At 35.2% G+C, this 13,959-nt stretch overlaps 1 protein-coding gene across 1 annotated transcript in view; it reads right to left on the bottom strand.

The window, feature by feature from the left end:
• Window positions 1-1,640: 1,640 nt before the first annotated feature.
• PAWR (PRKC, apoptosis, WT1, regulator) overlaps window positions 1,641-13,959 on the bottom strand; it is an 84,361-nt gene continuing 72,042 nt past the window's right edge. Inside the window, exons 6-8 of the mRNA XM_014963314.1 lie at window positions 12,632-12,779; window positions 11,244-11,348; window positions 1,641-6,509 (exon numbers count right to left, since the gene is read on the bottom strand). Coding sequence (XP_014818800.1) covers window positions 6,423-6,509; window positions 11,244-11,348; window positions 12,632-12,779 — 340 coding nt within the window. The 3' untranslated portion in view covers window positions 1,641-6,422. The remainder of the gene's footprint in view (window positions 6,510-11,243; window positions 11,349-12,631; window positions 12,780-13,959) is intronic.

The raw sequence follows: 13,959 nt of genomic DNA, 5'->3' as shown, positions 1-13,959 counted from the left end.
CTGTTTCCTTATCAAATATGAAACCGTGTCAAATGCTTAATATTACTGTTTTGTAATGTCTTGAGTGAATCCAGAAATTTCTGGTCAATTTTGCTTAAACAGAAATCCCTACCAACTCGTCAGCGGGAGAGACTATGGGTACAGGCTGTCGAATTAGACCTTCCTTCTCAAAGAATGCCAAGTGAAATTATCAGCATTGGTTTCCATTCTTGAAGGGTTCCCAGCTGCTAGACTGCAAGGTCTCAGCTGCAAACCTGTCGATGTAGGTGGAAATCCACTAGACCTCCACGGAGAATTGCGCTATTTGGGACTGTTAACATTTCAAAGCAATGTTAGATACACATCAGTAGGATATCCCTGTTGTTGGCTCCTACCCAAACACTTCCCATACATCAACATCACTCCTACACGTGATATTCCTACAAAGTTTCCTTTTTCTTTTTAACAGTTGGAGACTAAGAGAACTTTTTATGCTATAACTAGAGCATTGGATCATCTCAACCCCTCTCAAAACCTTGCTAAGTTCTTGGTGTCCCAGAGCAACTTCCAGCAGCAGTCCTTTCCACAGTGTAATTATTCATATCTCACAGAAATGCCTGAGGACTGTTTAAGAAAGGAAAAAAAAAATCAAATAGTTTTACAGACATTGTTACACTTCATAGATACTACTTGAAGGTTCTAGCAGAACAAAGGAAACAAGCAGATACCAAAATTACAAAAGAGAAAGGAAGACATGGGCTATGACAGAAAAATTAGAACACTACAGGAAAACATACCAAGTGCTAAGATCAGGTAGATATCACACGGCAAGTCCAGTGACCACCTCTGTACTTGGGAGCTAGAGTTTCGCAGCAAGACTGAAGAACCTAAAATGCTAAAGGCAAAAATCGAGGAAGGACATGCTTTCGTATTTTAAAACAAAATCAGAAGGCTTTCATAAAGGAAGTCAACTGTAGGAGTAATAATCCTAAACCGAATTCACCTAATGTTTTAAAATTCACTGAGTGCAAATGTTCATAATGTCTTATCCATAAAGTAATCATACTGTTGAAAGCATGGCTTCTTACCATATTTAGGTTTCAAGTTGTTTTTTCGAAAAAACTAAAAAAAAACCAAAAACTTTATGATAAACTGTGATACAGCTTTTGTCTCCCTGGTGCTTACTGATGATCCACTTGCTCTCTTTATGCGCAGTCTGCAGCAATGAATGAAAAGATGGTGGTCTTTAATGATTCTGTCTATGCAGAAGAGAACATGTACTCATATCGAAATATCAGAAGTTAAATCTATTTTGAAGTCAATTCCCTCTGTTTGTGTAGAAGCAGCGCTGTCACGTCCTTCATTACCTTGTCCTGGGAAGGGTGTACTTCAACTCTGAAGTATGGGAAAAGGTCATTTCTATCTAACCGATGGAACGATACTCACTACATTCCTGAAGGAGAAAATTAGTATAGTGGAAATACACAGACATCTCTTGTGTGTGTGTACAAACACATGCACACTTGAAGAATTTAATCTGAATGCAAAAACATTTCCAGCAGTTCAGGCTGGGAGCTTCCCAGTATGGGTGACAAATCCAGTTAGAATTTTAGTCAGACAATATTAATCCTCCTTTAAACACAAGAAGTAGTCAGCCTGGATTAAAAAGAATTTTGTTTTATTTGGACAAAGGCACACAGTCTTTATTGTTAGATTAAACATGTATCTTTTACCTGCAATAGTAAGAATCTCAACATTATTTTAATCTGATATCACAAATAATATCACAACTAGTCAATGTTCAAAACTAAAATGGATATTCAGTTATTTATAGCTTAATGACACTTCAACTTCCTCAATGCATAAAATGGATATTTTTAAAAAAATTACTCCCGCATTATGATTGGGACTACTTTCAGAGGAAAACTCAACTACCACAATTTTTACAGAACAGAAAAATCCCAACTAGCCCTGAACAAGAACAGTTACACCAGAAATAAAAGCAAAAGGATTAAATTAACAGGGTAACGTACATCTGCTATAGTACAAGGAGAAATGGTAGACATAGATTTGCTACAGTAAGTCAACATACTTAGAAGATCATGAATGCTACTAAAAAACACATGAAAGTCCTTTTTGTCCTGGATATATTTAAGTAGTCCTAAAGAAATGCTTAATAACAGAAGTAGAAATGTTTCTAGAAATGCTGGTGTTGATACCTTTTGCAGATACCGACACCAGAATGACTGGCATGGAACAGATCTGTAGTGAACTCCTACACCAAATTAAATGACAAGATCCAGAATTCATTTGTTTCAATTTTAAGAAAATTTTTGAGTATAACACTTATCTCCTCAGTCTCAGCAGCTACAGGTACCAGCACAATTATTATTTTTTTTATTGTACTAAGATTTTAAGTGATGGCTTGTAATGGTAACTTCTCCAACTAAAATGGTTGTTTCTTATTTAAGTTATCAGATGTTTATGATCGTTAATACTGATGCAAATGAACCAACTCAACCAACATCTTTGTAAAGGGTCTGAGCCCAAGAAATACTGACACTCAGCCATATGTTAATGGTATCCATAGTTATTACTCATGTCTTTATTTCCCAATAATTACCTTTCCTCTTCGCTACTAATACTGATTTGTTTCAATTCAAGCAGGAAACAACCAGAAAGGACTTACAGAAAATCTTAAGATAGCTGGAGTCAGTGTAACTCTGCTCTTCTAGCAAATTATTAAAAGGTAATTTGATCTCCAGTATTCCTTTTGGTCTCTCTTATGGTAGCAAGTTTCCAAGCTGTAATGATACCAGGCAAGTTGAAAAGAGCTTTGATGTAGGTTAATCAGTTGTTTCAATGTACTAAAACCCCTTTACTGTTTGGAGTGCTTATGCCAATCACAGATCTTTCCACAGCTAGTTTTTAGTACAGCTGAATAATAATAATATTAATAAAATAATCATGAGGTTAGACTTCCTACTTTGGAAGTAATTGATTCATTTCTTGTTACCTTCTTTTCTCACTCCACCTCTCAAATTCAGAGCCAATCTAACAGAGAAATAATTATCTCTGAATGTGTAAATACAAATCTGGTAATCAACCAAGAAAAATTTTGCTTAAAAGAGAAGAAAAAACACTCACTTGCAAATACAAACTGTACTATTTCAGTTAATGTATACATCAAGTAACACTGAAATTAAACATGGCCATGTAGATATTTAAAAAATGAAAAATGAGCCATTTTGAATTACCGTGTAAAAATCACCAACATTTATATATGGTTAAACTTATTTGAGGAATAAATCCCATAAACACCAGTGCATACTATCAATGACAAAAATATTTCTGCACAATTTTTACCTTCAGCTCTGGAAGTAGTACATGTTTTCTATACAACAGTATGTGACCATAACAGGAGTACCATTTTGCATTATCAAAATAGGAATTATGTGCTGTTCACTATTAAAGTATCTTGGAAAAAAAAGCTGTCTTATTTGCTTTAGTCAATGGGAGTACTTTTCTGTTTAGATTTCCTAGATGACCCAAGTTACCCAGAAGCACAGATGCTAGACCTAAGCGGCTTAGTATGGATTTTAAGACATGAAAGTTCAGAAATCTCCAAGAGACTTGCCCATATCATTAATATTGCATACTAACACCCCATCCCCATCCCCTGCTCTAGTAAATTAGTTTAGCCTAGGTACATTAATACCCATATTCATTCAGGAATCATATAGCCTTCCCAAGTGAGGTGGTTCCCACTTCTAGCAGTCTCTCTGATTTAAATCACAGAATTGAGAACAATACAGGTGTTGGTCTGGCAAGGACGTGGACATGGATTAGTGAATCCCTGGTAAAGTAGCTAATTTAGCACCTTCAAATCACCTACGATAAAAACTTATGCTATGTTTGAGCTTGACTATAAGGGTAGCCCACTGAAATAAAAAGATAATGGCAAGTAAAGACTAGACAATTATTAACATTCTAGGTAATACATCATTTTTCCTAGAATCTACTAAATTTCTTCTAAGAGTCTGATAATGTAAGTAATAATTGATAGTTATTGACATACTTTTTTCCAAAAAGCCATCAAAATCTTCCGAACTGTCAGCAGAAGTGTTATGCTTCAAGATACAATTTGTGGGAATTTTTAAAACCATGAAGAGTTCTACATTTGTATAATAATACACAACAGCAATCATGTCCTGAGGTACTTTATGTGTGAGTTCCCAACAGTTCCTTTCTTCTGCCTGAAGCATTACCCGTTTCAAATATTTGGAAATATTTGGAAACCTCCCTTGCCAGTACTTCTTCCAGGTAGGGTGTATCAGAAGTACTTCTGCCAAATTTTCCTGTCAGTTGGATGTCCAAGTTAAAAAATTCTCATTTTGGCATTACTGCTGCTAAATTGTAATCAGTACACACGCAAACGAAGAAGAAGTGATATGAAGACAATTCTTAATGTTGTTATTATTATGTTTATGTTTATGAAATATCTCATTTACAACTTCGTATTAATATTTGTGTGTTCTGCATTAACTCCTTAATGATGCTGTAATATGTCTGACATCCCATGCCATAAATCAGTGTATTTCCTGCTTGGTACACAGAGAAGGAAATCAGATGTTCTTCCAGAGAAAGTTTCATATTTATTCAGAAGGCATACATCTCAACTGTTGGGTTTTTTATTACTTTAATTTCATTAAACTGATAAATTAAGGGACTTCTTACCATTTGAGTAATACTAAAAGCAGTATTCATATTGTAATTCAAAAGCCCCTATAAACACCCCCCCCCATTTAAACCCCTGAGAAAAGGTTTTAAATGGCATCCCATGGGTTCTCATCCCCTGTGAAGGAAAACATCAAGGCATCCTGGAATATAAGTGTCTTGAAAAATACTTCAAAGCTTTGAAAAGTTCTTCCTCATTAGAATATACAGATGATAACCTATCCTATATTCAAAACAACCCAAGGTGTAACAATAATAGCTGGGTTTGAAATTTAAGAAACTCTTACAGTCATTAAACCCATCTTATGAAAACAATTGGCAAATCTGAAAAGGTGATTGTTATTTTATATTAGTTACCTTTAAATTTTAAGGTAACAAAAACTATATGCATGCAACTTACTGACACCAAACTTGTCAAGAAAAAGCCTGGACTCTTCAAAATGTTTTTATTTCTAGTGTCCTGACTCAAATGACATATACATTTATTCTTCTCAGGAATTAAAAATGTGCTGCACTAAGATGAAATAAAGTACATCAAATTTCAGCCTGACAAGAATTTTAAGAAGTGTTAACTGAGGTCTGTAGTTAATGTCAAATGAAAATTTTATCTACTATCATGTTATAGAAGAATTAATATGCAGTCATAACTGGATTGTAACATCTGAACAGGCACATTTAAACACCTTGTTAGTTTGAAATCAAGGATAAAAGGGGTTTTTTAAACCACTTGATATTTCAAAAGGACAAGAATCGCTTGTATGCTTCTCTACTTTGTTATGTACAAATATTTTCACCCAGCTTAAAAAACAAAAAGATCAAAAAACTCACATTGATTATGATCACTACAAATTTTAAGATGACAGCTTTAAATATAAGAGTATTGCAAAAAGTGTCTTTGCTAACATGAAAGCTCCAGGCTTTGTTTGAATTCTCAACACAGCAAACAAACTTACTGTCTGATAGCAAACTTGCATTTCAGCTTTAAAATAAACTGCAGTGCACAAGTTCAATATGATTCTAAGAACTCATTAATGCTGATAACACAGGCAATTTGGTTTTTTTTTGATTTTGCCTTTTTTTTTTTAATAAAACCTCCCCTTCCTGCCAGAATACTGTTATACAGAGAAAAAAAAAATGCTACTCTCTACTATTGTCAGTCTTTCAAATAAAGTAAAAAATACCCTCAACATACAAGAGTTTTAGAGAAAGTAATCAACCTGCAAAATGTTATACATCAGTAATAAGGCATCCACTTTACAGTTGTTTAAACAAAAAGCAAATATTTCCCAAAATATATATTTTGGACCTGTGTAAACAAAGCTTATACGCATTACTTCCATTTGTTTCAAAAATATACACCCACATGGACTGAAAGTGATCTTGGTGCTATGATCTTTAAATTACTGTATTTATCCAGATGTAATCTGAAGATACAAAACCCAAATAAATTTTAACTTCATATTTTGAAATATGTCAAAAAATGTAATTATTCTTATGTGAAAAGAAAGCTAAAAATATATCCAAAATTTCATGCCATTTCATTGAATGAAGAAGAAAGTACTATGAAAATAAACATTCATCTGGTTTCCTAACAATAAATATAAAGACAGTTATTATAACATACTGCAACACAGGAAGTCTTACTATATTGACCTTAATGTTCAATCAGTAGTTTTTAAATCTTTCCTCATTGAGGCTTGAATCTTCTACCTTGTCAGCTGTCCAACAACTTTTAAGAGGGTTTTATTTTCTTGCTTCAATTGTTCATTTTCATCTTCTATATCATCTAGGTCCTGTGAAAGGAAAAAGAAACATTTCTCAGGACATAAATTCAAACTCTCAATTAGCAGCAGCATGAATTTAGCATCTTAGCTCTGAAATGAAGAAGTTGGGGTTGGGAAGAATTAGTGTCACAGTAGTTACCCTTAAATCTGTTGAGCTACCCTTAAATTTGTTGAACCACCCTTAAATCTGTTGAACCACCCTTAAATCTGTTGAAACGGCCTTTTCCCAAGTGTTACTGTAATTACAAAACATTAATAATATATTCCCAGGTACAAACACCTTTAAACGGAAACTTGTAATCAAAACTAAAGCTACAGCAGGAATTAACGCATCAAGAAACCAAAGTAGGATGGGTGTGATTATTTCATTGGCATATAAAGAGAGTGTATTAGTCAGCTCTTGCCTCTGCTCCCCAGACTGTGATTGTCTGCAACTGTGCTGCTCACATACACACATCACAGGTTATTACTGCAAGAACTGCTTTTTGTTTTAAATCAAGTATCAAAACCAGAAAAAAGTACTGCCTGTTCATTTTCATTTTCTGTGGAAAAAAACCAACAGACATTTTGTAACTTATGTCTAAACTGCTACCAAGGAACAGACAGCATACACAGTAATAATGGGTGCTCCCACCCCAAATGTTCATCCCTCTTGCACCAATTACCATTTCACTTCTTTGCTTCTCACCATGTCTTTTCAAGCCTTTAAAGTGGAAACCAGTGAAACTGGCTGTTTAACGTAAGCATGACTCTGGTAAAAATCATTTTATTGTATATGACCCTCCCTGTCCCCGAAAACATGGAAGAAACAGAATGAGAATGAAAAAATGAAGGAGAGTGACCTCAAGGACAGCACAACAAGGAGGAAATGAAAATTAGGCAAAGGAGGAAGAACCGGGATTCTCATTACAGATCCTGGATGTCTTTTGATTGAAGTCTGCAAAGCCCTACTGTTGCCATGCTAGATTAAACATAAAACAATAGTAAAGGTTTTCTCTCTCTTGTTCCTTCCAGTTGTTAAGCGGCGTTTGACATTCAGAGCCTATTTTCTTCTTCCTTTTTAGCAGGCTCCATCCAGAAGTATATGCTGGAGATGTGTTTAGTTGGTATCATGATTTTTTAAAGCCTCTTCAATTTGCCAAGCCAAAATCTATACCGCAATACTTTGAAATTACTTTATTGTTTTTGTAATGTGGAATTGAGAAACCGCTAGCAGAAATGCCTCTTTGCCTCACAGAAGTACCCCAGCTTCATCACAGGACGAATGGCTTCCAGACATAACAGATACAAGAGACTTAAACATCTAAACACAGAAAGTTTTGATGGATTGCTACAAATACAGTTTACTGTAACTGTAAGAAGCACACTTTGTTTTCTTTCTTGTGCGGTTCAGATCAATAATCAGGTGGATTTCAATAAAATCATAGGGGTTTATTTCAGCATACATAATACTTTATCTGAACCTGCTGACATAGCCATCAGATGCCTTAGCTTATCTAAAAACCTTCTGTTTAAAATACCTGTAATTTACTAAAAATAAAATAGTAAAAGCTTGTGAAATGTTTATGCTGCAAAAATAACATTCCAAAGATTATTACAAGTAAGCGTTCCTTGAATATGAGCCAGCAAAAATAACTACTGCAGTTTAAATATCTACAGAAACAATGGACTGAGAGATGCAGGTGTAGTTTTTGCCACTCTGAAATGTAAAGTTTCTTGTTCAAAATTCAAAATTGCAACACTAATTTATGCTTATTAGTAAAAAAGCTGCAATAGCAGGAAAGCTTGGACTTCACATACCAAAGGAACCAATAACTACACAACTGACACTAATTGGATTATAAATCCTCACTGACAGACTCTCTCCAAACACCCACTCAACTACAATGACATCTTAGTGAGGTCAGAGATGACGAAGTGTAAACTAGTCAACAGTAGGACTTAGCCTACTAAAATATAAATGTCTTGAGACGCCTTCCCCTACAGACATTTGAGGTTTTTATGAAGCAATTACCCTTTTTTTTTTTTTACAAAAACCATGGCAGATCTACTTTTAGTGGCTAATTTACTGCAGTGAAAGAATGCCATTTATGGCAGAAAACCTTCTCCATTTCTCTATATAGATGCAGCTCATGTTCTTTAAGTATCTTTGTGATGTACTGATTGGTCTCAGTAAAAATATATTGGTACATTAAATAAATATATGTACTTAAAATGAGAAAAAGTCTGCCAAGAAGTTTTCAGGATTCTTGGAAACACAGTTTTTCAAGATCTTTGCCAGCCAAGGATGCACCCATGGTTACGGACTACCTCTTCTAGAAAGAGCATTTCTGAAAATATGAGGACTGAGCAGTCAGAAAGTTGTGCAATAAAGTGGCATTTTAATAAGTTATTTAGACTTTTGATGTGAAATTCTTTCCATATCTGTGCAACTTAACAAGCAATAACTGCATATTTTGATGAATAGAAACAATGAAGATATACCATAAATGTGTAGGTGGTGAAATTTACAGACCCCTATTTAGGTTGCCTGCCAGCAAAACTTTTTAAAAAGATCTCTGCATAAACTTACTAAGTAAAGTTTAGTCCTCAGGACATCCTTTCATCTGAGCAGGAGACTGAAGATCACAACTGTTCTTCCATGCAAAGCATCCAATCCTGATGCTAAGTCTAGAGAATAAGGTTCCACAAAGAACAGACACATATCCAAGTGCTGGCTCTCATTATCTCGGTTATGATAATAAACCTTAGGCAAATATAACTGCCCTATTAACTTCCATAACCTTCTACCATGGGAATGATGTGGTATTTCTGTAGTTTTTCTTAATATTCTAAACCTTTCCTCTTTCCAAAACCATGTGGATAGCCAATAAGCAATCACAAATCCAAGAGCTATTAAAAAAGAAAATAAAACTGTCGCTGTTCTAATGGAAGCATCACTTGAAACATGGGTTCAAACTTTTGTAAGACGACAAACTATGCTGGTCATAAAAGTCAAAAGGCAGTTATTTCATCGTTAAGAAAAGTCCAATGGATGCAAACATAAATAACTTGCACTGCAATTAAGCTAACAGACTATGTTGTAGTTATGATAAATGCTGACGTGATGGAGAAAAAAACCCAACATGTTCTCTTCTGTGTTTAAGAGAAGCTACCTAAGGAGCATCAATAAGATGGCCTTGTAGATCTGATGGAAAAGTACCATTTTAGTCATTGCATAATAAAGAGGTTTTTGAAGGTACTATATTCTGTTTTCCTTCCACACAACAGGCAGAAATTGCTATTATACTTAACAGAGGCAAGACACAGGCCCTGCTTGGCTTTACTACAGATGTTCATAGATGGTTTCTAGTCAGAAACTCGATGGATTTAATTTAGGACATCATACTTCTAATATAGCAGAAAAAGGTAACGCAATTTCTGGAACAGTAAACCTCACAGTCAGTCATCGTCATAAACCACAAGCTTTCAGTGATTTATGTTCCTTTGATTTGTTCTTTCTGACCTCTGAGACAGAAGTCAGGTGTGACCAGCAGTATTAAGTAGCTTTGCCATCCATTATGTAGAAGGAATGAATACCTGCCTTGACTGTAGTAAGGTCATCAGCTTAGATGTGACAGATTCCTTGCAGAATCAAAGAACGGCATAAAGAGCAATTCCTCAATTAAAATAGAAATCTCTCCAAACCAGACAAAACTTCGTGTAAGTACAAGATTAACTTCCAGCTTTCTTTATAAAAAATAAAAGATATCTCATTTCCTTTGATGCTCTAAATTAGGTTGCAAACCTGTGAATGCTGTCCTCCTGTTATAAATGAATAGTGCAAAATGAAAGTTTGCCACTATGCACACAGAGTTATTACCACCCCTCACTGCTGATTGACCAAAGCCAGTTCTGATTATTTTTTTTTCTGAATTTTTATGGAAACGTCTGCACAGGACTAGTAGACACACATTTCCCTAATACATCCAGGCTCTGCACCTCAGCCAGGAAGAGCAAGATGAGGTCACTAATTCACTCTATAAAAGAGTTCCAGTCTGCCCTTAAAGTTGGGCCTAGTTAAAATTGGTATCTTCCATCAACTTTAAAACTTCTCGTCGTGTCCCATTCCCAAGCATGTCTCACTCTTCTGCCCCTCTTCTCCTGCCTACACACCTTGCCTGAGTGATCCCAGCCCGAGTCTCCTGCCCCCTGTCTTGTTCTGCCTTTACTTGGGAATCAACAACAAAGAGTATGAGAATGTGTGTCAGAATATAAAGCGCTCACTCCCAAATATTTTAAGGTCATCTAAACTATTATTAGTAATTAAAAGCTGACTAAAATGAAATTTAATTTAAAATTAATTGTCAAATAAAAGTACTGGGTAACAATTTAACTGAGAAAACTCTCATAACCCCAAGGTAATTATTTCCTGGTATACAAAGTACTGAATTTGGAAAGAAGAGGCAGTAAAGAACACTTGCTTTTATAGCCTTGTTCTACGAACATTTATAGTGACAAGAAACTCAGGTACTCCAATGACACAGAACTTACAGAAGTTAATTTTGACAAACAGAAGTTACCTGTAAAAAATATAACTTATTGGCATGCCTCTTGAAAAGTTACACAAATACCAAAAAAAACCCCCACACTTAATTCTATTCTGACCTTGCCCAGTGGATACAGGTGCCTGAAGAAGAGTACAGAGAATGCAGAGACTTTTATTCCCTCTATATAGCACAATGTAAGAAAGTATGTGCTTACTCTGTTTAATAAATCAATTTCTTCCTTCAGCTTTCCAATTAGTTCCTCTTTGTCCTGTGTCATCTTCATTAATCTCGCGTTTTCTTGTCTCTCCTTTGCAAGTTCCTAAAACCAGAATATACAATGAAGTTTGAAATTTAACTTTTGGTCTTAAGAGAAAGTTTTAAGTTATTACCATTTAAAACAAACAAACAAAGAAGAAAAAGTCACACACATTTAATTCCTTTTCTGCAGCAAGTCAAACCCATGTCTTCAAGCCCTTACATTTCAAGGAGCTAAAGAATCACGTCTAAGAAAACATTTTACCCACAGCAACCCGTGTGATATCTCTGATTCCAGATATAATGTTTTAATTAATATTTAACTTAAGCATGAACCCAAAATTGGATAGGGGCCCAAAGCAGAAGTAAGTAAATGTAAAGTATCAGCTTCTGAATTCGTTATATTGGGAGGGTTTGTCCTTTTTTGGGGGGCTTGTGGGTTTTTTTAATACTACTAAATCAGGGTTCAGGATACTGAAAGAAAGCCCTTAAATCTTCCTCTGTTTTCTGTGTTATTGGAAGTTAAATTATTTCAGAATTAAGTTGATTTGGAAGGGAGGACTATGGTGTACTTCACTCAAATCAGGCTTCCCCAAGTATTTTTTTTTTTAAAAAAAAAGTGATTTCTACAAAATATGCTCTATCTTAATCTTTTCCAAGAAAGATCTATTCAAATTGTGTTTACTTAGTGACTGTCATACATACAAATTTAAGAATATTTGGCAAGTTACTCACAAAAATCCACTTCAGAGAAAACAGAGAAGGCAGATTACACAGATGACATTATTTAGCAAAATACTGTTTTAGGTGGAAAATTCAGCTTTAACATTATTACATTTTCCCAAAATTGTTTGCATGAAGAATGTCTGAAATAATGAAAACTTCATTTTAAATATGTATTTTCAATATTTAAAATTTTAACTAACAACTGGATAGCAATTAAATTTCATAATACTTTAGTACATTAAAAAATCCAAACCAAGAAGCAGATCAGAAACAGGCCTGCTAATTTTCTGAACTGCCAGTGAATCCTTCCTTCCCCAAGTTATTTGTCCTGTGTTGGTGCGTCATAAGGTATATATGAGAAGAACACAGTGCACTTTTTTCTAAGTGTATTGTCTTTACCTCAACTATTTCTCACTTATATACCAAATGAAAACTAAACATCTGTGATTAGAAAGTTCACATTCTTCGCAGTCTGACTCTTTATATATTTTTATAGACATAACTATCTGTATGTCAAGCATTTAGCATCATTTCTATATATTTTACTTGCGAATTTCCCCATGGAGTTACAGAAGTACTTTATTTCAGATGTATGCCTTGCAGATGTTAGATGGTACTTACCCTTTCAAGTTCCTCAATCCTCTTTTCCAGAGCGTTACTTGGTATGGAACCGCCTGAAGAATTTGCATCCCTGCTGTATCTGCTGTAAGTTGTCCTGTCTGTTCGGGAATACCTATTTGGAGCATCATCTTCTGGTGCATTAGCTGTGCTGCAAGGGCAAAGAGCAAATTCAACACTTAACAAAATGCAAATGATGGAAGCAACAAGTGCTTTCCAAAGCACTCAATAGGTCAGTCTAATAAACTGCAGAGAACCCATTTCACAGCTCTCGTGTTGCTGAGAACTCACTGCCCTGGAGTCAAATACTTGGATAAGGCAGCTCTCATCTCCATCAGTAGTAAAATATCAATAGTAAAAACCAATCTGGTTTTTAAAGATTTAAAAGTTTTATGAACTGTGCACATTAAAAACCAAGCTAAAAAACTTTATTTTTAAAGAGCAATGTACCACTAGGAAGTTTAAACCAAGCATCTTTTTAAGTAGATGAAAACAAAAAGGATGAAAAACAAGTACATGTCCAAAAGGTAAGAAGCTTACACATATCAACGGACTTTTCAGGAACTATGGATATGGCCTGTAAGGAACTGGAAAGCAAACCAAAATGAGAAAATGGCATGGCCCAACATATTAATTTTATACCATTTCCAAATATTTTACTTCAGTACTTGGATACACAGCAGTTTGTCATAGCTCAGTTGGTAGGCACTCACTCATTCACTGGTGATAAGTTTTTTGGTTTTGATCATGTGTCTCTTCCTTAAAAATCACTGCCATGGAATCTTAACAGGTAAGCACTGCAAATCCACATAAACAAGCCTTAAAAAAAGCTTACGTGTTCTGCATTTTGATTGCTATGTACAAAACCAGTGTTAATTAAAAAATATATGAGAAGTCGAGCATTTTCAAAGTCACAAATTTAAGTGTTCTCCCCTTAGCTATTTCCTCCCCAATAGTGATGTTATTTACTGTTATTTACCTTCAATGTAGAATCTAATCAATAATTAAGACCAGCAGAACAGAGTGCCCTGGGACCAGGCAGAGAGATGCAGACCTTTCACTCCCCAATCCACTAAACCCACACTCCTTTGACTTTGAAAATACAACTAAACAGCCAAAGACTAAAAACCCCTTGTTCACTCTTCTCCAGAAGAATTCAAATGGAGACACTCAAAAGCCACCTGGACATGGTCCTGGGCAACCGGCTCTACGTGGCCCTGCCTGAGCCAGGGGGGTCGGACAGGAAGGCCTCCAGAGGTCCCTTCCAACCTCAACCAGCCTGTGATTCTGCAAAATCACACAGCTGAAATACATATACAATGGCTTTCTAG

Source organism: Calidris pugnax, unplaced genomic scaffold (assembly GCF_001431845.1).
Source record: "Calidris pugnax isolate Ruff unplaced genomic scaffold, ASM143184v1 scaffold44, whole genome shotgun sequence".
NCBI classification, from domain to species: domain Eukaryota; kingdom Metazoa; phylum Chordata; class Aves; order Charadriiformes; family Scolopacidae; genus Calidris; species Calidris pugnax.
Note: the sequence above shows the minus strand (reverse complement) of the source record. Positions and strands in the feature narration are given on the sequence as shown.